Source organism: Manis javanica, chromosome 2, assembly GCF_040802235.1.
Source record: "Manis javanica isolate MJ-LG chromosome 2, MJ_LKY, whole genome shotgun sequence".
In the NCBI taxonomy this organism is placed as follows: Eukaryota; Metazoa; Chordata; class Mammalia; order Pholidota; family Manidae; genus Manis; species Manis javanica.
The window spans coordinates 94,291,695-94,314,396 of NC_133157.1; the positions used below are offsets into that span (position 1 = coordinate 94,291,695).

The following is a 22,702-nucleotide window of genomic DNA, read 5'->3' on the forward strand; positions in this document are numbered from 1 at the left end:
AGATGACAGTCCTCTGCACTCTGATTTCTGACCATTCCTGCAGGAAGGCCAGGGGCGGGTGTCCTTCGAGCAAACCAAAATCTCCAGACGTGCGTCTCAGGCCTTAGCGGACAGAGGATCTTCCTCCCAGTCAGGGAGGAGCAGCAGAATGGGGAGATCACGTGTGCACACAAGGTTTTAGTGTGGTAGGTGAAGCTGCGGGGTTGAGACCCGGTACCCACCTTGCAACAGGCCGCACGGGTGTGTGGAGCTTCTGGGAATGCATTACAAACTCAAGTCCCAAAGTGGCTTCTGCTGCCCGTCTTTTTCATTGCCAGCTCCAATGCTGCAAAATTCCCTCGGAAGAGGAGGGGAGTGAAGCTACTCCTACCCTGCCTGCTATGCAACTTCAGTTGGCCCCTTGGCCCGTGTGGATCCAGGTCAGAGGCGCCATGCTCACGGAGGAGGGTGTGCCTGCCACCCCTCCACCCGGAGGCGTGCTCAGGGGGAAACCTGCATGCACTCAGCAGGTGCCGTGAAGGGGACACGTAGTGCAGCAGGCCCGCGGAAGAAGCCCGAGTGGTTCCCGGGTGGGTCTAGAGCTCTGAGCCAGGAGTGTTCTCTGAGAGTTATTTTTAAGTTTTAGGTACTAGTCCGTTGTGAGACGTATGTTTTGGAAATGTTTGCTCCCAGTCTGTAACTGGTCTTTCCATCTTGTTAAGGCGATCACTGGCAGAGCAAATGTTTTTACTATCCATGAGGTCTGGCGGGAAGCTCCCGCCAGTCTCTCGGGAGGGCCGCCCCTGGACTCGGGGGCGGGGCGCGAACCTAGGGAGGCAGCCCGCTGCCCGTGAGGCCTGTGAGACAGGACGGCTGCGAGGCAGCCAGCCCGCGGTGCGCGGGCCGCCGAGCGCAGGGTGCGGGCTGGGGCTGCGCAGTCCACAGGCGGCGGAAAGGAGGCCCGGCTCCGAGGCCCCGGGACCCTGAAGCCGGGTCCTGCCAGCCGCGGCCTCCCGCTTCGCCTCGCGCGTCGCGCGCACGCGCGCCACACGCCCAGGGAGCGGGCCCCGGGCGCGCGGACCAGCGGCTCCAACGGCTCCCAGGGTCCCTTGCGGCGGACCGCTCGGGCTGCGCACGAGCGCGCGGGGCGGGGCCAACGGCCGAGCGGCCGGTCGGGGGTCCGCGGCGGCTAGCCCCGCCCTGCGGGGAGGGGGCGTGGCCGCCGCGTCCTCGCGGCGGGGGGTGGGTGGGCGGGGCCGGGGCCGCTGCCTGGGGGCGGGGACGCGCGGGCGGCTGCCGGCCTCCAGCAGCTCGCGGGCTCTCGGCGCGGAGCTGCAGCGGCCCCGGCTGATGACTCAGAAAAAGAAGGGTTCGTAGCAGATGATCATGGACAGCTATGTGCCAACAAATTGGATGACCTGGAAGAAACGGATAAGTTCTTAGAAGCGTGATCCACCAAAACTGAATCAAGCTCAAGTAGAAAGTCTGAACACACCAACAGCAAATGAGAGTGAATCAATTTTTAAAAACCTCCCCAAACAGCAAAGTTCAAGATGGCATGGCTTCACTGGTGAACTCTACCGAACACTTAAAGAGAAATGTAAAAAGTCCTTAAATGGTTCCAAAAAACTGGATAGGAGGGAGCACTTACAAACTCATTTAGATGACCGGCATTACCTGATACTGAAGCTAGACAGGACAATACAATACAATAAAATTACAGGCCAATATCCCTGATAAGCATACATGGAAAAATCCTCAACAAAATTGTAGCAAATCAAATTCAACACCACATTAAAAGGATCATACACAATGATCGAGTAAGATTTATTCCTGGGACATAAGGACAGTTCAACACACCCAAATGAATGTGACACACTGAATTAACAAAAGGAAGGAATAAAATAAGCTATCTCAATCGATGCAGAAATGGGACTTGAGAAAATTCAGCACCCCTTGCACGGTAGAAACTCTCAACAAATTGGGTGTAGAAGGAATGTACTTCAACACAATAAAGGCATACACGAAAAACCCACAACAAACGTGCTCACTGATGAAAAACTGAAATCTTTTCTTCTAACGTTAGGCACAAGGCAAAGGTGCCCACCCTCACTGTTTCTATTCAATAGCCCCGAAAGGCCCAGTCAGGGGAGTTAGGGGAGAGAAAGAAATAAAAGGCATCCAAATCAGAAAAGAAGTAAAACGATCTCTGCTCATGCATGTCATGATCATACATGTAGAAAACCCTAAAGTGTCAACAGCAAAAACTCTTAGAACTCATAAGCCAATTCGGCAAACTTGCAGCATACAAAGTCAACATATAGAAAGCAGTCATGTGTCTAAACAAAAGCACCAAATTACCCTATTCACAGAGGGTCCAGCCCTGGGGGGAGGCGATGGGACAGCACCGTGGGCATCGTTGAAATGCAAAGGCCCCGAGGCCAGCCTCTCAGGCCACAGCTACATGGGGCCTCCTACCTCAGTGGACGAGACGCTCCTGCACAGAAATCCCCCAGAGAGACAAGGTACCCTCCCCCACCCCCGCCCAATCTCCTTTCCGAGTGCCCCGATTCTCCTCCCAGCCCGATGCCCTCTCTGTGCTGAGGAAAGAGGGACTGCCCACCAGCCCACATATTTCATGCGCCCACCGAGGCCGGAGGATTGGCCTTCTACGTCGGTTGTGGAGCCTGTCCCCTCATGACATGCCTTTCCTCTCTGCTCAGCCCCCCCAGGAGACCCTGATGCCTGAGCATCCCCCAGCGCCCCAGCCCGCTTCAGCGAGAAAAGGAGGGCCCCCTCTAGACAACGGCTGTCTGCAGGCTCTGTCCAGAAAGTGGGCTGGTGCTGCAGAGGGCACAGGGCCAAAGCAGCTGCCATCCTTAGACGTTTGGGGTCCTGTGATGACGCTGTGTCCTGGGGACTCCCAAAAGCGGCCTCCCGGAGAGCAGGGGGGGGGCGGGGGGGGCTATGGGGGCGGTGGGCTCTCGGGAGCCATCTGGAGAATGCACGTGAATGTGGAGGGGGAATGGGGACGTCATCGCCTTGGGTCCCGGAGCCCGGGACATTCTTGCTTTCGGCGTCCCTTCCCATGGAGAAGCCCGGATGCCACTAGGGGCAGAGACCCAGAGCATTTTGTGACAAAACAGCCTTTATTTGCATTTGCGTACAAGGCCCAAATGGGCGGACCCCCCCTCACCGCCCCACACCTTTCCCACCACCCTCTTATCCCACCCCCCAACCAGCCACCCCCAGGGGCCCCGCCCTCCCGCCTCTCCCACCCCACCCTCCCTGTCCCTCAGCAGCCAGGATCAGGACTGGGATGTGGAGGAGCCCGAAGCTGCCCTGGAGGGCCGGCTCCTCCCTATTGGCTGCAGGGCCGCTTGCTACCCTTCCCTGTGACGAAAGGGTCCCCCCTTCTCTTCTGGGGCTGTGAGGGGCGGCCCAGCCCCAGAGCCAAGGCTGGTCCCCCAGCGACCCCGAGGCTGGCCCCTGGCAGGGGTGTCTTCCCAGCAGGGGCCGGGCCTGCACACGGGGCCCGACTGCTGGCCTTGCCAGCTGGAGGGCCGGCGGGGCTGAGGCCCGGCTTCTGGGGAGAGCGGGCCTGGGGTACTCCAGGGCGGAGGAGGTCTGAGCCCGGAGTAGGACTCTGGGGCAGTCCCCAGGATGGCAGCGTGTGCTGAGAGGCCAGGAGGAAGGCCAGGCTGGGGAGCTCCTCCTCGCCCTCACTGGGCCTGCCCGTGGGCCCCAGGGGCTCCCAAGCAGGACAGGTCTCTCCCGGAGCAGCGGCGAGCCTGGGCCCCAGGCTGGGGGAAGTGCGGCACCGAGCCTGGGGGACAGGGGGCCGCCAGCCAGCCTTCAGGGGAGGGGGCTCCTGGCGTCCTGAAGAGGCAGCGAAGGCTTCGGGCCTGGACACGCCAGCATCTCCTCGGCTGTGCGCCTGGCGCTGCCCGCAACCAGCCTCTGGTGGGCAGGCTTGGTCGCTGGCCCCTAGCTGGGGGCCGTGGCCGGCCTCAGACCCAGAAGGCCTTGAGTCCAGTCGGGGTGTGCCGTGACTCGGGGGGGCCTGCACACCCTCCTCCTGCTTCAGTTCCAGGAGTCGCTTCTCCTCCAGCTGCGAGAAGGGAGGGCACCGTGAGGCGGCCCGAGAGGGCAGCAGGTGCCTCGCCAACGACAGCCGCTGCGGCTCTCCTGCCAACCTCACCCCCCAGCTTGGTGCCCCGGCCTGCGTCCTCCCTCTCCTCCTCGGCTCCCCCCATCCTCTCCCTGCCGTCCTCCTGCCCGGCCCCCACCCTCAGAGAGGCCCTCCCTGCCACTTCTGCCATGCAACGCAGGGGGACGGTCAGGAAGGAATCCTATCCTGGGGTCCCCTGCCCTGGCACACCCGGGGTGCCCCTCCCTCTAAAGGCTCACCTGTTTCCTTCCCTTTCCCAGCTCACCTGTGCCAAGGACAGTCCTTCCTCCTGCTCCAGCTCCTCAGCGAGGGCCACGAGATCCAGCTCGGCCTCCGGGCAGGGCAACTCCGCCAGGAAGCGTGGGTGCAGCACTGCGTCCGCCTGGCCCAGAAGGAAGAGGCTGTGAGCATCCTTGGAGAGAATCCCTTCGGCACCCAGAGGACCCGGAGGGCAAGGGTAAAGCAGAGACCAGCCCCAGCCTCCACAACAAGGGGGTGTTGGAAAGACGTGGTCACGGTCCCCGACCACAGGCACACATGCACACGCAAAGCATATACACACGTATATGTGTGCATGCCACACACCCCACAAGAGACGTGCATGCAAACATATGCACAGCCACACAAGTACATATACAGGTACCTATGCACACACACGCACACACAAGCATGCACACCAACACCCCGCAGAACCCTGGCTCACCTGTGTTACCCCTGTACAACACGCAGACACACACACACGTTTACTCAGCTACATATGCACATGCACCATCACACACACACACACACACACACACCCCAGAGCTCAGGAATAAGAAACAACAACACCAGCTACATGGGCACCACCCCAACCTGGGTGGTGGGAGTGCCGCTCCCCGAAATCCTGTAGCACCCGGGCCACGGCCAGCCTACCTTGTTGAGAAAGTCTCCCTGGGCACAAAGCTCATTGATGTAGGTCAGGAGACCCGGGTCTGGATAGACGCCCTCCTCTCCCTGTGGCGGCTTGGAGCTATCCTCCCCACGTTCTCTGCCGGGCAGCCCCTGAGCTGAGCCGCTGGGACCCAGAAGCCCCTCCATGATCTCCAGGGCCTCTGCCACGGCCTCGAGGTTGATCTCCGGCGGCGCCTTGGTGTGCGGGCTCCGCCGGCATCGCGGTGGCTGGGCGGTGGCGGGCTGGGCCGCGGCGCCGGGCTTCTCGCGGATGCGTGCTGAGGAGGGTGCAGGGAAGGAGTGTGGGTGGCCCGGCCGCACCTCCCCAGCACTAAGCGTGCTCAGGAAGGACCGAGCTCGGAGACATTCCCGTAGGGGATCATGGCCCGCTGCTCCGAAAGGAACCAAGGTGTGGAAGGGGTCACAGGGCCTCCGAGGGCTTCATGCTGGGGAGGGAGGCCCGCCCTCCTCCCAGTCCCCGGCCCCTTCCAGCACCCCCTGTGGGTCTCTGATCAGGGCAGAGGGGGGTGGCCATTTCCTAAACCTTGGCCCTTTCCCGTCGGGACCAAGGGAGACCCCACGCTACTGGTGGCTTCGAGGTCACTGCCCAATGCCCCAGGGGTTGAGAAGGACCATGTTGGGTACCGCGGCCTTCCCAGGCTCCCACTGCCTCTGGCCTTTGGCTCCGGGGGAACACGGTGGCATACCTCGCTTCTGGCCCCGCTCTGGGGCTGAGGGCGCCCGATTAACAGGCCTGAGGGGTGCTGGAGGAGGCACGCCCTGTGCCGCCTTCATCCACTGTGCGTTCTGACATTGCCTCGCCTCCTCGGCCTCGAACTCCATGAACCTGGGGCGAGGGAGGCACGGACCCCTGAGGAGGAGGCCTCCCGGGCCCAGGCAGGGAAGCAGTCAATGGAGAGGTCAGACGACAAGGGCATGGGGTGTCATGGCCCTGGCCATGGTGGGGAGGCAGGCTGCCTGGGGCACCCGAACCCATGTACAGCCCCAGGGCCAGTGCCTGAATCCCCCCCCCCTCAATGTCCTGAGACCTTCATGTCTAGACAGAAACGGTCAGGGTCTGGCCATGTGAGGCTCTGGGGCAGGGGAAAAGAGTAGCCAGCCTCCCAAAGTGGGGGGCATGCTTCCAGAGGGGAACAGGTCTTCATCCGGCCCTTGGCCCGGGGCCCTGACTCACCTTCCCGCCATCTCATAGTAGATGCTGCGCTCTGACTTGCTTAGACAATGCCACTCCTGCACGCCCCGCTGAAGGCCCTCCTCCAGGGTCATGGTGGGGTTCCGGAGGGCCAGGGTCCGAAGCACGGGGCTGTAATTCGCCCACTGGGGTCAGTCACCGTCTGCAGCCCGGAACCTGCCCACCCCACCTCACACTGTGGAGCCCGTATCCCCAGCACAGAGGACTAAGCCCAGGAGGAGACCGGCAGGGTCTTGGCGGTAGAGGCCAGCCTTCCCGGCCACTGTGGTCACCACCTGACTCCACAAGCCTCCGCCATGGACTGTGCCCGCCCGTGCCCTCACACCGCAGCTGCCCACTGTGGCCTGGAGAGCGGGGCTGCTCCTCAAATTGGCCCTTTCCGGTTAAGAACGACAGGCGTCCAATGGGCGAGCACAGGCCACGCCGTCAGACACCCTGCCTGGACAGCCCAAGGCGCGTGCTCTGCAGGCCTCTGAATGCAGTGGAGTGGCCAGTCAGGAGGGGCCCGGCCATGGTGGGGCTACCCTACTCTGGGCTCCGAGTGTGCTGCCCCCCCACCCTGCACCAGTCCCCCCTGCCTGTCCCGACCTGGACCCTGCACCCAGGAGGGCAGCTGGGCGGAGAGCTGTCTCCTGCGCCCTGGGGTCCCCCGCCTCCCTGAAGGGATGCCCAGGCATCATCCCCTCAGCCACGTGTTAAAAGGGGACAGAGCCCGGAGAGCACAGCCTCCATCCCTGGGCCTGCCGGCCAGGGGCCCCACTGTGAGCCCGCACCGAGCCTGTGGTGAGCATTGCGGCCAGAGGCCGGCTGGCTCACAGGGGCCGCCCGCGAGATGCGGCCTGAAGGATGTCAGCACCAGAAGTGACCGCCTCCCGACAACCAGCCCGGTCAGAGCGAGGACGACACGGCCCTTGATCCAGGCTGGACACAGTGGCTTCCCCGCCGGACGACACTCACATGAGGAAGCAGGACAGTGCCCCCGCATCGGGACTCTGGGGCAGGTGCCTGCGGGCCAGGCGCGTGCAGTGCTGCCAGCGCCGGAACTTTTCGTTCATGCTGGTGCGGTGGCAGGCGTTCCCGGGCGAGGCGGTGGGCTGCGAGCAGGCCGCGCCGCTGTTCCTAGCAGCCCCAGGTGGACGAGGCCTGGCCATCGCTGGGAGCTCGCCGGAGGCCAGCTGGGCAGCTGGCACTGCAGCTCGAGGTGGACGGTGCAGGGACCAGCCTCCATCGCTAGCCTGGGTGCTCCAGGCAGGAGGGGCGGGCAGGATGGTCTTCACTCCCGAGGCCGCCAGGAACTGGGGCACAGGACACACAGCACCCCCACAGAGGGCCCCAGGAGTGCTCCCATGGAGAGGCGCCTGAGTCACGACAAAGGTCTGAGGCTGGGGAGCCTGCACGGGCCTCTGTTCCGGCCAGACGTGCGCAGTGACGTTGCCGGCCCCAGGCCAGCCTGGGCCACAGCTGGCCTGTCCTGCCACCAACAGCGTGCTGGGGAAAGCCGGCAGCACCAGGGTGCTTCCTGGGGGCAACACTGGGCCCAGGAGGTTCGGTGGGTGCTGCTGCCAGGGGGTCCAGTGTGGCGGGCCGAGGACGGGAGGGGCTGACGGCAGCACTGTGAAAGACGACACGAAGGTGCCAAGGTTGACGGTTCCCTGCGGGCCCGGCACCGGAAACGCTGTCAAGACAGGAGAGGTGCTGAGAGAATCTGTCCTGGGAAGGGTGCCCGGGACTCAAGGGCCGGTCTGCTGGTGGAACCGGGCAGGGCACAGCTGTCCGCAGGGGACAGTCAGGCCCCGACCAGCTGAGACCATTCCCCTGGAAATGTTTGCCCCACCCGGGCCCCCGGCCCGCTCTGCCAAGAAGAGACCTCCCAGCAAGTGCTGCGTTTGTGCCACCAGGCCCTGGCCTCATGGCTGTCTCCACACAAGACTTGCAGACACCTACCTGCGGGGACGACCCTGACCAGAGCCCGTGAGCGGCAGGGCACTCATCCCCCAGGTATGGTCCGGGACCTGGGGCCTTGAGACCCGGCAGTGTCTAAAACACCAGGGCCCACGCCCCTCTGCTTTGCGGTGCCCGTGCCCACATAAATCCCTCTCTTTCTTGCCTGACACAGCACACCAACGCACTTGAAATGTCCCTCTGCACAGGAAAGGCCCCGGGACCCTGACTGACATAACCCATCCAGAACCACCCACAGCACACCCTTAACATGGGCCAGGGTCCCTGCCACCGCTCAGGAGCTCCATTCCCAGGAGAGGGTCAGTGGAGGAGGTCTCGTGTGCCCTGAATTCTGTCACTCGACAACCAGTGCGAGCTGCAGAGCCTGGGGAAGGGCTGGGAATGGAGGGCAGAGGGCAGTCAGGGGAGGATCCCTCCACTTTGGAAAGGAACCAGCACGTGTAGATGTCCCACGGGACAGGGAACCATACTCCATGTCCACTATCATCCCTGCGTTAGTGACTCGCACACAAGCAAACGCCTTATCTCAAAGGTGAAACGCAAAGCTCAAGTATGTGAGACACTGGACAGGAGGAAGGAAGTGGCTCTGCAGAACGGAGTCTCCTCACAGGGAGAAGGATTCAGGATGACTCAGGAGCCCCAGCCCTATCCTGCTGGCATCACCCGGCTGCCCTGTCCCCGTTGAGCCCAACAACAGCCCGCTGCCCTGAGGAGAAGAGCTCTGGCTGGAGGGAGGGCGGGAGGTCTGGGCTCCGGCAGCCAGGGGACACTGTGGCCTTGCTCGTGGAGAGGACATGTGCCTGAAGACTTGGCCACAGATAGGGCCCCTGGACAATTTTCTGGCTCAGGCCAAGTCTCTCACCTCTCCTAGCGCACTGTGGGGTCTGGTAAAGTGCAGTTCAGATCCCTTGGGAGGACATCGTGAGGCCAGCCCTGTGCCCAGGAGGGTGACTCAGGGCTGGGCTTTCCCGGGAACCTCCACCCCGTGCCGCCACAACAGCCTCCCCAAACGCAGGGTCCACGGCGCGTCTCCTTTCTAGAAAGCAGCAGCGTGGGGGCGGCAGTCCCTTCTCCCTGCCTAGGGCGCTTCCCTTGTGTCACCTGACCCACCTCCAGAAGCCACCTCCCCAGGGCTTCCTCAGCTTTCCAGATTCCCCCCCGCCCCCACCTCCCAGGTGAGATACCCTGGGGCCCAGAGCTCTCTCCCCCCTTGACGGTCTAACCACTGTGCCCGGAAACAGTCAAGTTTGAATCCCAGGGACCGGTGGGCGGTGGCCCCTGAAACCCTGCCACCCAGCCTTCAGGCCTTACCTCCTCCTGAACTCATCCCCACAGGCTGAGATCCGACCGCAGCTGCTTGGCCGTTCCACCTGGGGAACCGAGTCCAGGACCAGAGAGCAGGCTCCTCCACCAACTGCTCAGGATCCCACTCAGGCAGGGCAAGTTTGAATGTAAACAGGCCTAGAATGTAGGGGCCCAAGACACTCTGCAGTGGGGGAGGGGCAGAGGGCAGGCGGGCTGGGGGCACGAGGAAGCAGGAGCCATTCCACGGGCACTCTGGCAGGTGGGCAAGAACACAGGTGCTCTTCCAGCTGACAGCGCCACACCCTCGGTGGGTGCCTCTCTTGGCCGCTTACAAATCGTTTTTCGGGCTCACAGCACCAAGGTCCTAGCTGATGTTCCCGCTACTTTCATTCTGTGACCATCGACCTAGTTTGCGGCCGGGGCCCCACTGCTTCCTACTGCCCGTCACTGACTTCCACAGAGGCTAGGCTTTCTGAACCCATGGCAACAGGTGCTCTGATGAGCACACAGGTACTCATGGCCACGGGCAGCCCTGCGTTTGAAATGGGGATGTCCGTGCAGCCGCGGCCTGTTCGGGGCACTGTGCCCATCGCGCTTCGGGAAGCTGCCCGTGCGTCCCCAGGGCTGTGTGTGGAGGCCCTGCAGACCCCATCCAGGCCCCCGTTGCTGGAAAGCCCCAGCCCATCAAAGAAAGGCCCTGCAGCCTCCACGTCCAACACCAGAAATTCCTCCTTTGCGTTTCTTGGAACATCACCCTCCTGCTAAATATGCTTTTTACCTTTTCAATGGTTTTAATGGACTATCTCACACAAGTAAGACCTTCGCATGATTCACAGTCCATTGTAAACGCGGAAAGTACAGTGGCGAGTCCTCCTCCCGCCTCTTTCCCAGCAGCCCAGATCTCTGTCCACCGGGAACCAGTGTCATCTGATTGTGCAGATCTTCTCAGACATGTGCTATGTGGCCAAAGGCAAGTGCATTCTCCTCTTATTTTTCAAATGCTTTCAGTTTTCTCTTCTGGTGAAAATTCATTTAGGTTCTGATATATTTGCAGATATTTACAGCCTTGCAAGCAAGTCACAGTGAGCTTTATTTTACAGAACTCCTGCTGGGGATGGAAAAAAGAACAACTTGCAGACATCTCCCAGGACTTGGGTTTTTATCATGGGAAACCTTAGATGACTTTCACCAAGGAACTTCATATTCAGAGGGATGATGAAGCAAAGCATGGTACTGAGACACTCACGAAAGGCAGGCTTCCCTCTTGCTTCCTCCACCAATTGTGGACAAGATTCTCCCTCACGGCTTTCATGTAGGATTTGCTTGTTCTTCTCAGGACCACCGACTGGAAAACTGCATTGTGGAAAAATTGTCTCGTCCCAATTCCACACCCCTTTTTATATGACTCCATCAAAAAGCCTAGGCTCCAGAAGCAGATAGAATTGTTAGCCCAAATGTGTTTGGAAACACCAGCCATGCAAGGGGGGAGATGACAGTCCTCTGCACTCTGATTTCTGACCATTCCTGCAGGAAGGCCAGGGGCGGGTGTCCTTCGAGCAAACCAGCAAACCAAAATCTCCAGACGTGCGTCTCAGGCCTTAGCGGACAGAGGATCTTCCTCCCAGTCAGGGAGGAGCAGCAGAATGGGGAGATCACGTGTGCACACAAGGTTTTAGTGTGGTAGGTGAAGCTGCGGGGTTGAGACCCGGTACCCACCTTGCAACAGGCCGCACGGGTGTGTGGAGCTTCTGGGAATGCATTACAAACTCAAGTCCCAAAGTGGCTTCTGCTGCCCGTCTTTTTCATTGCCAGCTCCAATGCTGCAAAATTCCCTCGGAAGAGGAGGGGAGTGAAGCTACTCCTACCCTGCCTGCTATGCAACTTCAGTTGGCCCCTTGGCCCGTGTGGATCCAGGTCAGAGGCGCCATGCTCACGGAGGAGGGTGTGCCTGCCACCCCTCCACCCGGAGGCGTGCTCAGGGGGAAACCTGCATGCACTCAGCAGGTGCCGTGAAGGGGACACGTAGTGCAGCAGGCCCGCGGAAGAAGCCCGAGTGGTTCCCGGGTGGGTCTAGAGCTCTGAGCCAGGAGTGTTCTCTGAGAGTTATTTTTAAGTTTTAGGTACTAGTCCGTTGTGAGACGTATGTTTTGGAAATGTTTGCTCCCAGTCTGTAACTGGTCTTTCCATCTTGTTAAGGCGATCACTGGCAGAGCAAATGTTTTTACTATCCATGAGGTCTGGCGGGAAGCTCCCGCCAGTCTCTCGGGAGGGCCGCCCCTGGACTCGGGGGCGGGGCGCGAACCTAGGGAGGCAGCCCGCTGCCCGTGAGGCCTGTGAGACAGGACGGCTGCGAGGCAGCCAGCCCGCGGTGCGCGGGCCGCCGAGCGCAGGGTGCGGGCTGGGGCTGCGCAGTCCACAGGCGGCGGAAAGGAGGCCCGGCTCCGAGGCCCCGGGACCCTGAAGCCGGGTCCTGCCAGCCGCGGCCTCCCGCTTCGCCTCGCGCGTCGCGCGCACGCGCGCCACACGCCCAGGGAGCGGGCCCCGGGCGCGCGGACCAGCGGCTCCAACGGCTCCCAGGGTCCCTTGCGGCGGACCGCTCGGGCTGCGCACGAGCGCGCGGGGCGGGGCCAACGGCCGAGCGGCCGGTCGGGGGTCCGCGGCGGCTAGCCCCGCCCTGCGGGGAGGGGGCGTGGCCGCCGCGTCCTCGCGGCGGGGGGTGGGTGGGCGGGGCCGGGGCCGCTGCCTGGGGGCGGGGACGCGCGGGCGGCTGCCGGCCTCCAGCAGCTCGCGGGCTCTCGGCGCGGAGCTGCAGCGGCCCCGGCTGATGACTCAGAAAAAGAAGGGTTCGTAGCAGATGATCATGGACAGCTATGTGCCAACAAATTGGATGACCTGGAAGAAACGGATAAGTTCTTAGAAGCGTGATCCACCAAAACTGAATCAAGCTCAAGTAGAAAGTCTGAACACACCAACAGCAAATGAGAGTGAATCAATTTTTAAAAACCTCCCCAAACAGCAAAGTTCAAGATGGCATGGCTTCACTGGTGAACTCTACCGAACACTTAAAGAGAAATGTAAAAAGTCCTTAAATGGTTCCAAAAAACTGGATAGGAGGGAGCACTTACAAACTCATTTAGATGACCGGCATTACCTGATACTGAAGCTAGACAGGACAATACAATACAATAAAATTACAGGCCAATATCCCTGATAAGCATACATGGAAAAATCCTCAACAAAATTGTAGCAAATCAAATTCAACACCACATTAAAAGGATCATACACAATGATCGAGTAAGATTTATTCCTGGGACATAAGGACAGTTCAACACACCCAAATGAATGTGACACACTGAATTAACAAAAGGAAGGAATAAAATAAGCTATCTCAATCGATGCAGAAATGGGACTTGAGAAAATTCAGCACCCCTTGCACGGTAGAAACTCTCAACAAATTGGGTGTAGAAGGAATGTACTTCAACACAATAAAGGCATACACGAAAAACCCACAACAAACGTGCTCACTGATGAAAAACTGAAATCTTTTCTTCTAACGTTAGGCACAAGGCAAAGGTGCCCACCCTCACTGTTTCTATTCAATAGCCCCGAAAGGCCCAGTCAGGGGAGTTAGGGGAGAGAAAGAAATAAAAGGCATCCAAATCAGAAAAGAAGTAAAACGATCTCTGCTCATGCATGTCATGATCATACATGTAGAAAACCCTAAAGTGTCAACAGCAAAAACTCTTAGAACTCATAAGCCAATTCGGCAAACTTGCAGCATACAAAGTCAACATATAGAAAGCAGTCATGTGTCTAAACAAAAGCACCAAATTACCCTATTCACAGAGGGTCCAGCCCTGGGGGGAGGCGATGGGACAGCACCGTGGGCATCGTTGAAATGCAAAGGCCCCGAGGCCAGCCTCTCAGGCCACAGCTACATGGGGCCTCCTACCTCAGTGGACGAGACGCTCCTGCACAGAAATCCCCCAGAGAGACAAGGTACCCTCCCCCACCCCCGCCCAATCTCCTTTCCGAGTGCCCCGATTCTCCTCCCAGCCCGATGCCCTCTCTGTGCTGAGGAAAGAGGGACTGCCCACCAGCCCACACATTTCATGCGCCCACCGAGGCCGGAGGATTGGCCTTCTACGTCGGTTGTGGAGCCTGTCCCCTCATGACATGCCTTTCCTCTCTGCTCAGCCCCCCCAGGAGACCCTGATGCCTGAGCATCCCCCAGCGCCCCAGCCCGCTTCAGCGAGAAAAGGAGGGCCCCCTCTAGACAACGGCTGTCTGCAGGCTCTGTCCAGAAAGTGGGCTGGTGCTGCAGAGGGCACAGGGCCAAAGCAGCTGCCATCCTTAGACGTTTGGGGTCCTGTGATGACGCTGTGTCCTGGGGACTCCCAAAAGCGGCCTCCCGGAGAGCAGGGGGGGGGCGGGGGGGGCTATGGGGGCGGTGGGCTCTCGGGAGCCATCTGGAGAATGCACGTGAATGTGGAGGGGGAATGGGGACGTCATCGCCTTGGGTCCCGGAGCCCGGGACATTCTTGCTTTCGGCGTCCCTTCCCATGGAGAAGCCCGGATGCCACTAGGGGCAGAGACCCAGAGCATTTTGTGACAAAACAGCCTTTATTTGCATTTGCGTACAAGGCCCAAATGGGCGGACCCCCCCTCACCGCCCCACACCTTTCCCACCACCCTCTTATCCCACCCCCCAACCAGCCACCCCCAGGGGCCCCGCCCTCCCGCCTCTCCCACCCCACCCTCCCTGTCCCTCAGCAGCCAGGATCAGGACTGGGATGTGGAGGAGCCCGAAGCTGCCCTGGAGGGCCGGCTCCTCCCTATTGGCTGCAGGGCCGCTTGCTACCCTTCCCTGTGACGAAAGGGTCCCCCCTTCTCTTCTGGGGCTGTGAGGGGCGGCCCAGCCCCAGAGCCAAGGCTGGTCCCCCAGCGACCCCGAGGCTGGCCCCTGGCAGGGGTGTCTTCCCAGCAGGGGCCGGGCCTGCACACGGGGCCCGACTGCTGGCCTTGCCAGCTGGAGGGCCGGCGGGGCTGAGGCCCGGCTTCTGGGGAGAGCGGGCCTGGGGTACTCCAGGGCGGAGGAGGTCTGAGCCCGGAGTAGGACTCTGGGGCAGTCCCCAGGATGGCAGCGTGTGCTGAGAGGCCAGGAGGAAGGCCAGGCTGGGGAGCTCCTCCTCGCCCTCACTGGGCCTGCCCGTGGGCCCCAGGGGCTCCCAAGCAGGACAGGTCTCTCCCGGAGCAGCGGCGAGCCTGGGCCCCAGGCTGGGGGAAGTGCGGCACCGAGCCTGGGGGACAGGGGGCCGCCAGCCAGCCTTCAGGGGAGGGGGCTCCTGGCGTCCTGAAGAGGCAGCGAAGGCTTCGGGCCTGGACACGCCAGCATCTCCTCGGCTGTGCGCCTGGCGCTGCCCGCAACCAGCCTCTGGTGGGCAGGCTTGGTCGCTGGCCCCTAGCTGGGGGCCGTGGCCGGCCTCAGACCCAGAAGGCCTTGAGTCCAGTCGGGGTGTGCCGTGACTCGGGGGGGCCTGCACACCCTCCTCCTGCTTCAGTTCCAGGAGTCGCTTCTCCTCCAGCTGCGAGAAGGGAGGGCACCGTGAGGCGGCCCGAGAGGGCAGCAGGTGCCTCGCCAACGACAGCCGCTGCGGCTCTCCTGCCAACCTCACCCCCCAGCTTGGTGCCCCGGCCTGCGTCCTCCCTCTCCTCCTCGGCTCCCCCCATCCTCTCCCTGCCGTCCTCCTGCCCGGCCCCCACCCTCAGAGAGGCCCTCCCTGCCACTTCTGCCATGCAACGCAGGGGGACGGTCAGGAAGGAATCCTATCCTGGGGTCCCCTGCCCTGGCACACCCGGGGTGCCCCTCCCTCTAAAGGCTCACCTGTTTCCTTCCCTTTCCCAGCTCACCTGTGCCAAGGACAGTCCTTCCTCCTGCTCCAGCTCCTCAGCGAGGGCCACGAGATCCAGCTCGGCCTCCGGGCAGGGCAACTCCGCCAGGAAGCGTGGGTGCAGCACTGCGTCCGCCTGGCCCAGAAGGAAGAGGCTGTGAGCATCCTTGGAGAGAATCCCTTCGGCACCCAGAGGACCCGGAGGGCAAGGGTAAAGCAGAGACCAGCCCCAGCCTCCACAACAAGGGGGTGTTGGAAAGACGTGGTCACGGTCCCCGACCACAGGCACACATGCACACGCAAAGCATATACACACGTATATGTGTGCATGCCACACACCCCACAAGAGACGTGCATGCAAACATATGCACAGCCACACAAGTACATATACAGGTACCTATGCACACACACGCACACACAAGCATGCACACCAACACCCCGCAGAACCCTGGCTCACCTGTGTTACCCCTGTACAACACGCAGACACACACACACGTTTACTCAGCTACATATGCACATGCACCATCACACACACACACACACACACACACCCCAGAGCTCAGGAATAAGAAACAACAACACCAGCTACATGGGCACCACCCCAACCTGGGTGGTGGGAGTGCCGCTCCCCGAAATCCTGTAGCACCCGGGCCACGGCCAGCCTACCTTGTTGAGAAAGTCTCCCTGGGCACAAAGCTCATTGATGTAGGTCAGGAGACCCGGGTCTGGATAGACGCCCTCCTCTCCCTGTGGCGGCTTGGAGCTATCCTCCCCACGTTCTCTGCCGGGCAGCCCCTGAGCTGAGCCGCTGGGACCCAGAAGCCCCTCCATGATCTCCAGGGCCTCTGCCACGGCCTCGAGGTTGATCTCCGGCGGCGCCTTGGTGTGCGGGCTCCGCCGGCATCGCGGTGGCTGGGCGGTGGCGGGCTGGGCCGCGGCGCCGGGCTTCTCGCGGATGCGTGCTGAGGAGGGTGCAGGGAAGGAGTGTGGGTGGCCCGGCCGCACCTCCCCAGCACTAAGCGTGCTCAGGAAGGACCGAGCTCGGAGACATTCCCGTAGGGGATCATGGCCCGCTGCTCCGAAAGGAACCAAGGTGTGGAAGGGGTCACAGGGCCTCCGAGGGCTTCATGCTGGGGAGGGAGGCCCGCCCTCCTCCCAGTCCCCGGCCCCTTCCAGCACCCCCTGTGGGTCTCTGATCAGGGCAGAGGGGGGTGGCCATTTCCTAAACCTTGGCCCTTTCCCGTCGGGACCAAGGGAGACCCCACGCTACTGGTGGCTTCGAGGTCACTGCCCAATGCCCCAGGGGTTGAGAAGGACCATGTTGGGTACCGCGGCCTTCCCAGGCTCCCACTGCCTCTGGCCTTTGGCTCCGGGGGAACACGGTGGCATACCTCGCTTCTGGCCCCGCTCTGGGGCTGAGGGCGCCCGATTAACAGGCCTGAGGGGTGCTGGAGGAGGCACGCCCTGTGCCGCCTTCATCCACTGTGCGTTCTGACATTGCCTCGCCTCCTCGGCCTCGAACTCCATGAACCTGGGGCGAGGGAGGCACGGACCCCTGAGGAGGAGGCCTCCCGGGCCCAGGCAGGGAAGCAGTCAATGGAGAGGTCAGACGACAAGGGCATGGGGTGTCATGGCCCTGGCCATGGTGGGGAGGCAGGCTGCCTGGGGCACCCGAACCCATGTACAGCCCCAGGGCCAGTGCCTGAATCCCCCCCCCCTCAATGTCCTGAGACCTTCATGTCTAGACAGAAACGGTCAGGGTCTGGCCATGTGAGGCTCTGGGGCAGGGGAAAAGAGTAGCCAGCCTCCCAAAGTGGGGGGCATGCTTCCAGAGGGGAACAGGTCTTCATCCGGCCCTTGGCCCGGGGCCCTGACTCACCTTCCCGCCATCTCATAGTAGATGCTGCGCTCTGACTTGCTTAGACAATGCCACTCCTGCACGCCCCGCTGAAGGCCCTCCTCCAGGGTCATGGTGGGGTTCCGGAGGGCCAGGGTCCGAAGCACGGGGCTGTAATTCGCCCACTGGGGTCAGTCACCGTCTGCAGCCCGGAACCTGCCCACCCCACCTCACACTGTGGAGCCCGTATCCCCAGCACAGAGGACTAAGCCCAGGAGGAGACCGGCAGGGTCTTGGCGGTAGAGGCCAGCCTTCCCGGCCACTGTGGTCACCACCTGACTCCACAAGCCTCCGCCATGGACTGTGCCCGCCCGTGCCCTCACACCGCAGCTGCCCACTGTGGCCTGGAGAGCGGGGCTGCTCCTCAAATTGGCCCTTTCCGGTTAAGAACGACAGGCGTCCAATGGGCGAGCACAGGCCACGCCGTCAGACACCCTGCCTGGACAGCCCAAGGCGCGTGCTCTGCAGGCCTCTGAATGCAGTGGAGTGGCCAGTCAGGAGGGGCCCGGCCATGGTGGGGCTACCCTACTCTGGGCTCCGAGTGTGCTGCCCCCCCACCCTGCACCAGTCCCCCCTGCCTGTCCCGACCTGGACCCTGCACCCAGGAGGGCAGCTGGGCGGAGAGCTGTCTCCTGCGCCCTGGGGTCCCCCGCCTCCCTGAAGGGATGCCCAGGCATCATCCCCTCAGCCACGTGTTAAAAGGGGACAGAGCCCGGAGAGCACAGCCTCCATCCCTGGGCCTGCCGGCCAGGGGCCCCACTGTGAGCCCGCACCGAGCCTGTGGTGAGCATTGCGGCCAGAGGCCGGCTGGCTCACAGGGGCCGCCCGCGAGATGCGGCCTGAAGGAGGTCAGCACCAGAAGTGACCGCCTCCCGACAACCAGCCCGGTCAGAGCGAGGACGACACGGCCCTTGATCCAGGCTGGACACAGTGGCTTCCCCGCCGGACGACACTCACATGAGGAAGCAGGACAGTGCCCCCGCATCGGGACTCTGGGGCAGGTGCCTGCGGGCCAGGCGCGTGCAGTGCTGCCAGCGCCGGAACTTTTCGTTCATGCTGGTGCGGTGGCAGGCGTTCCCGGGCGAGGCGGTGGGCTGCGAGCAGGCCGCGCCGCTGTTCCTAGCAGCCCCAGGTGGACGAGGCCTGGCCATCGCTGGGAGCTCGCCGGAGGCCAGCTGGGCAGCTGGCACTGCAGCTCGAGGTGGACGGTGCAGGGACCAGCCTCCATCGCTAGCCTGGGTGCTCCAGGCAGGAGGGGCGGGCAGGATGGTCTTCACTCCCGAGGCCGCCAGGAACTGGGGCACAGGACACACAGCACCCCCACAGAGGGCCCCAGGAGTGCTCCCATGGAGAGGCGCCTGAGTCACGACAAAGGTCTGAGGCTGGGGAGCCTGCACGGGCCTCTGTTCCGGCCAGACGTGCGCAGTGACGTTGCCGGCCCCAGGCCAGCCTGGGCCACAGCTGGCCTGTCCTGCCACCAACAGCGTGCTGGGGAAAGCCGGCAGCACCAGGGTGCTTCCTGGGGGCAACACTGGGCCCAGGAGGTTCGGTGGGTGCTGCTGCCAGGGGGTCCAGTGTGGCGGGCCGAGGACGGGAGGGGCTGACGGCAGCACTGTGAAAGACGACACGAAGGTGCCAAGGTTGACGGTTCCCTGCGGGCCCGGCACCGGAAACGCTGTCAAGACAGGAGAGGTGCTGAGAGAATCTGTCCTGGGAAGGGTGCCCGGGACTCAAGGGCCGGTCTGCTGGTGGAACCGGGCAGGGCACAGCTGTCCGCAGGGGACAGTCAGGCCCCGACCAGCTGAGACCATTCCCCTGGAAATGTTTGCCCCACCCGGGCCCCCGGCCCGCTCTGCCAAGAAGAGACCTCCCAGCAAGTGCTGCGTTTGTGCCACCAGGCCCTGGCCTCATGGCTGTCTCCACACAAGACTTGCAGACACCTACCTGCGGGGACGACCCTGACCAGAGCCCGTGAGCGGCAGGGCACTCATCCCCCAGGTATGGTCCGGGACCTGGGGCCTTGAGACCCGGCAGTGTCTAAAACACCAGGGCCCACGCCCCTCTGCTTTGCGGTGCCCGTGCCCACATAAATCCCTCTCTTTCTTGCCTGACACAGCACACCAACGCACTTGAAATGTCCCTCTGCACAGGAAAGGCCCCGGGACCCTGACTGACATAACCCATCCAGAACCACCCACAGCACACCCTTAACATGGGCCAGGGTCCCTGCCACCGCTCAGGAGCTCCATTCCCAGGAGAGGGTCAGTGGAGGAGGTCTCGTGTGCCCTGAATTCTGTCACTCGACAACCAGTGCGAGCTGCAGAGCCTGGGGAAGGGCTGGGAATGGAGGGCAGAGGGCAGTCAGGGGAGGATCCCTCCACTTTGGAAAGGAACCAGCACGTGTAGATGTCCCACGGGACAGGGAACCATACTCCATGTCCACTATCATCCCTGCGTTAGTGACTCGCACACAAGCAAACGCCTTATCTCAAAGGTGAAACGCAAAGCTCAAGTATGTGAGACACTGGACAGGAGGAAGGAAGTGGCTCTGCAGAACGGAGTCTCCTCACAGGGAGAAGGATTCAGGATGACTCAGGAGCCCCAGCCCTATCCTGCTGGCATCACCCGGCTGCCCTGTCCCCGTTGAGCCCAACAACAGCCCGCTGCCCTGAGGAGAAGAGCTCTGGCTGGAGGGAGGGCGGGAGGTCTGGGCTCCGGCAGCCAGGGGACACTGTGGCCTTGCTCGTGGAGAGGACATGTGCCTGAAGACTTGGCCACAGATAGGGCCCCTGGACAATTTTCTGGCTCAGGCCAAGTCTCTCACCTCTCCTAGCGCACTGTGGGGTCTGGTAAAGTGCAGTTCAGATCCCTTGGGAGGACATCGTGAGGCCAGCCCTGTGCCCAGGAGGGTGACTCAGGGCTGGGCTTTCCCGGGAACCTCCACCCCGTGCCGCCACAACAGCCTCCCCAAACGCAGGGTCCACGGCGCGTCTCCTTTCTAGAAAGCAGCAGCGTGGGGGCGGCAGTCCCTTCTCCCTGCCTAGGGCGCTTCCCTTGTGTCACCTGACCCACCTCCAGAAGCCACCTCCCCAGGGCTTCCTCAGCTTTCCAGATTCCCCCCCGCCCCCACCTCCCAGGTGAGATACCCTGGGGCCCAGAGCTCTCTCCCCCCTTGACGGTCTAACCACTGTGCCCGGAAACAGTCAAGTTTGAATCCCAGGGACCGGTGGGCGGTGGCCCCTGAAACCCTGCCACCCAGCCTTCAGGCCTTACCTCCTCCTGAACTCATCCCCACAGGCTGAGATCCGACCGCAGCTGCTTGGCCGTTCCACCTGGGGAACCGAGTCCAGGACCAGAGAGCAGGCTCCTCCACCAACTGCTCAGGATCCCACTCAGGCAGGGCAAGTTTGAATGTAAACAGGCCTAGAATGTAGGGGCCCAAGACACTCTGCAGTGGGGGAGGGGCAGAGGGCAGGCGGGCTGGGGGCACGAGGAAGCAGGAGCCATTCCACGGGCACTCTGGCAGGTGGGCAAGAACACAGGTGCTCTTCCAGCTGACAGCGCCACACCCTCGGTGGGTGCCTCTCTTGGCCGCTTACAAATCGTTTTTCGGGCTCACAGCACCAAGGTCCTAGCTGATGTTCCCGCTACTTTCATTCTGTGACCATCGACCTAGTTTGCGGCCGGGGCCCCACTGCTTCCTACTGCCCGTCACTGACTTCCACAGAGGCTAGGCTTTCTGAACCCATGGCAACAGGTGCTCTGATGAGCACACAGGTACTCATGGCCACGGGCAGCCCTGCGTTTGAAATGGGGATGTCCGTGCAGCCGCGGCCTGTTCGGGGCACTGTGCCCATCGCGCTTCGGGAAGCTGCCCGTGCGTCCCCAGGGCTGTGTGTGGAGGCCCTGCAGACCCCATCCAGGCCCCCGTTGCTGGAAAGCCCCAGCCCATCAAAGAAAGGCCCTGCAGCCTCCACGTCCAACACCAGAAATTCCTCCTTTGCGTTTCTTGGAACATCACCCTCCTGCTAAATATGCTTTTTACCTTTTCAATGGTTTTAATGGACTATCTCACACAAGTAAGACCTTCGCATGATTCACAGTCCATTGTAAACGCGGAAAGTACAGTGGCGAGTCCTCCTCCCGCCTCTTTCCCAGCAGCCCAGATCTCTGTCCACCGGGAACCAGTGTCATCTGATTGTGCAGATCTTCTCAGACATGTGCTATGTGGCCAAAGGCAAGTGCATTCTCCTCTTATTTTTCAAATGCTTTCAGTTTTCTCTTCTGGTGAAAATTCATTTAGGTTCTGATATATTTGCAGATATTTACAGCCTTGCAAGCAAGTCACAGTGAGCTTTATTTTACAGAACTCCTGCTGGGGATGGAAAAAAGAACAACTTGCAGACATCTCCCAGGACTTGGGTTTTTATCATGGGAAACCTTAGATGACTTTCACCAAGGAACTTCATATTCAGAGGGATGATGAAGCAAAGCATGGTACTGAGACACTCACGAAAGGCAGGCTTCCCTCTTGCTTCCTCCACCAATTGTGGACAAGATTCTCCCTCACGGCTTTCATGTAGGATTTGCTTGTTCTTCTCAGGACCACCGACTGGAAAACTGCATTGTGGAAAAATTGTCTCGTCCCAATTCCACACCCCTTTTTATATGACTCCATCAAAAAGCCTAGGCTCCAGAAGCAGATAGAATTGTTAGCCCAAATGTGTTTGGAAACACCAGCCATGCAAGGGGGGAGATGACAGTCCTCTGCACTCTGATTTCTGACCATTCCTGCAGGAAGGCCAGGGGCGGGTGTCCTTCGAGCAAACCAAAATCTCCAGACGTGCGTCTCAGGCCTTAGCGGACAGAGGATCTTCCTCCCAGTCAGGGAGGAGCAGCAGAATGGGGAGATCACGTGTGCACACAAGGTTTTAGTGTGGTAGGTGAAGCTGCGGGGTTGAGACCCGGTACCCACCTTGCAACAGGCCGCACGGGTGTGTGGAGCTTCTGGGAATGCATTACAAACTCAAGTCCCAAAGTGGCTTCTGCTGCCCGTCTTTTTCATTGCCAGCTCCAATGCTGCAAAATTCCCTCGGAAGAGGAGGGGAGTGAAGCTACTCCTACCCTGCCTGCTATGCAACTTCAGTTGGCCCCTTGGCCCGTGTGGATCCAGGTCAGAGGCGCCATGCTCACGGAGGAGGGTGTGCCTGCCACCCCTCCACCCGGAGGCGTGCTCAGGGGGAAACCTGCATGCACTCAGCAGGTGCCGTGAAGGGGACACGTAGTGCAGCAGGCCCGCGGAAGAAGCCCGAGTGGTTCCCGGGTGGGTCTAGAGCTCTGAGCCAGGAGTGTTC

At 61.5% G+C, this 22,702-nt stretch overlaps 2 protein-coding genes across 2 annotated transcripts; both read right to left on the reverse strand.

Annotated features, from left to right (window-relative positions):
- Positions 1 to 388: 388 nt before the first annotated feature.
- Positions 389 to 10,150, reverse strand: LOC140845575 (NUT family member 2G-like). Its single transcript, XM_073220080.1, has 9 exons — positions 10,013 to 10,150; positions 7,251 to 7,945; positions 6,276 to 6,404; positions 5,788 to 5,927; positions 5,063 to 5,358; positions 4,416 to 4,532; positions 3,801 to 4,090; positions 731 to 1,311; positions 389 to 492 (listed from the first exon to the last, which is right to left on the reverse strand). Exons 1-9 carry the CDS (start codon positions 10,148 to 10,150, stop codon positions 389 to 391), a joined length of 2,490 nt encoding a protein of 829 aa, XP_073076181.1.
- A 1,293-nt stretch (positions 10,151 to 11,443) lies between these two features.
- Positions 11,444 to 21,205, reverse strand: LOC140845576 (NUT family member 2G-like). The gene is made up of 9 exons (XM_073220091.1): positions 21,068 to 21,205; positions 18,306 to 19,000; positions 17,331 to 17,459; positions 16,843 to 16,982; positions 16,118 to 16,413; positions 15,471 to 15,587; positions 14,856 to 15,145; positions 11,786 to 12,366; positions 11,444 to 11,547 (listed from the first exon to the last, which is right to left on the reverse strand). The coding sequence occupies exons 1-9, from the start codon at positions 21,203 to 21,205 to the stop codon at positions 11,444 to 11,446; spliced, it is 2,490 nt and encodes an 829-aa protein (XP_073076192.1).
- Between the last annotated feature and the right edge of the window lie 1,497 nt (positions 21,206 to 22,702).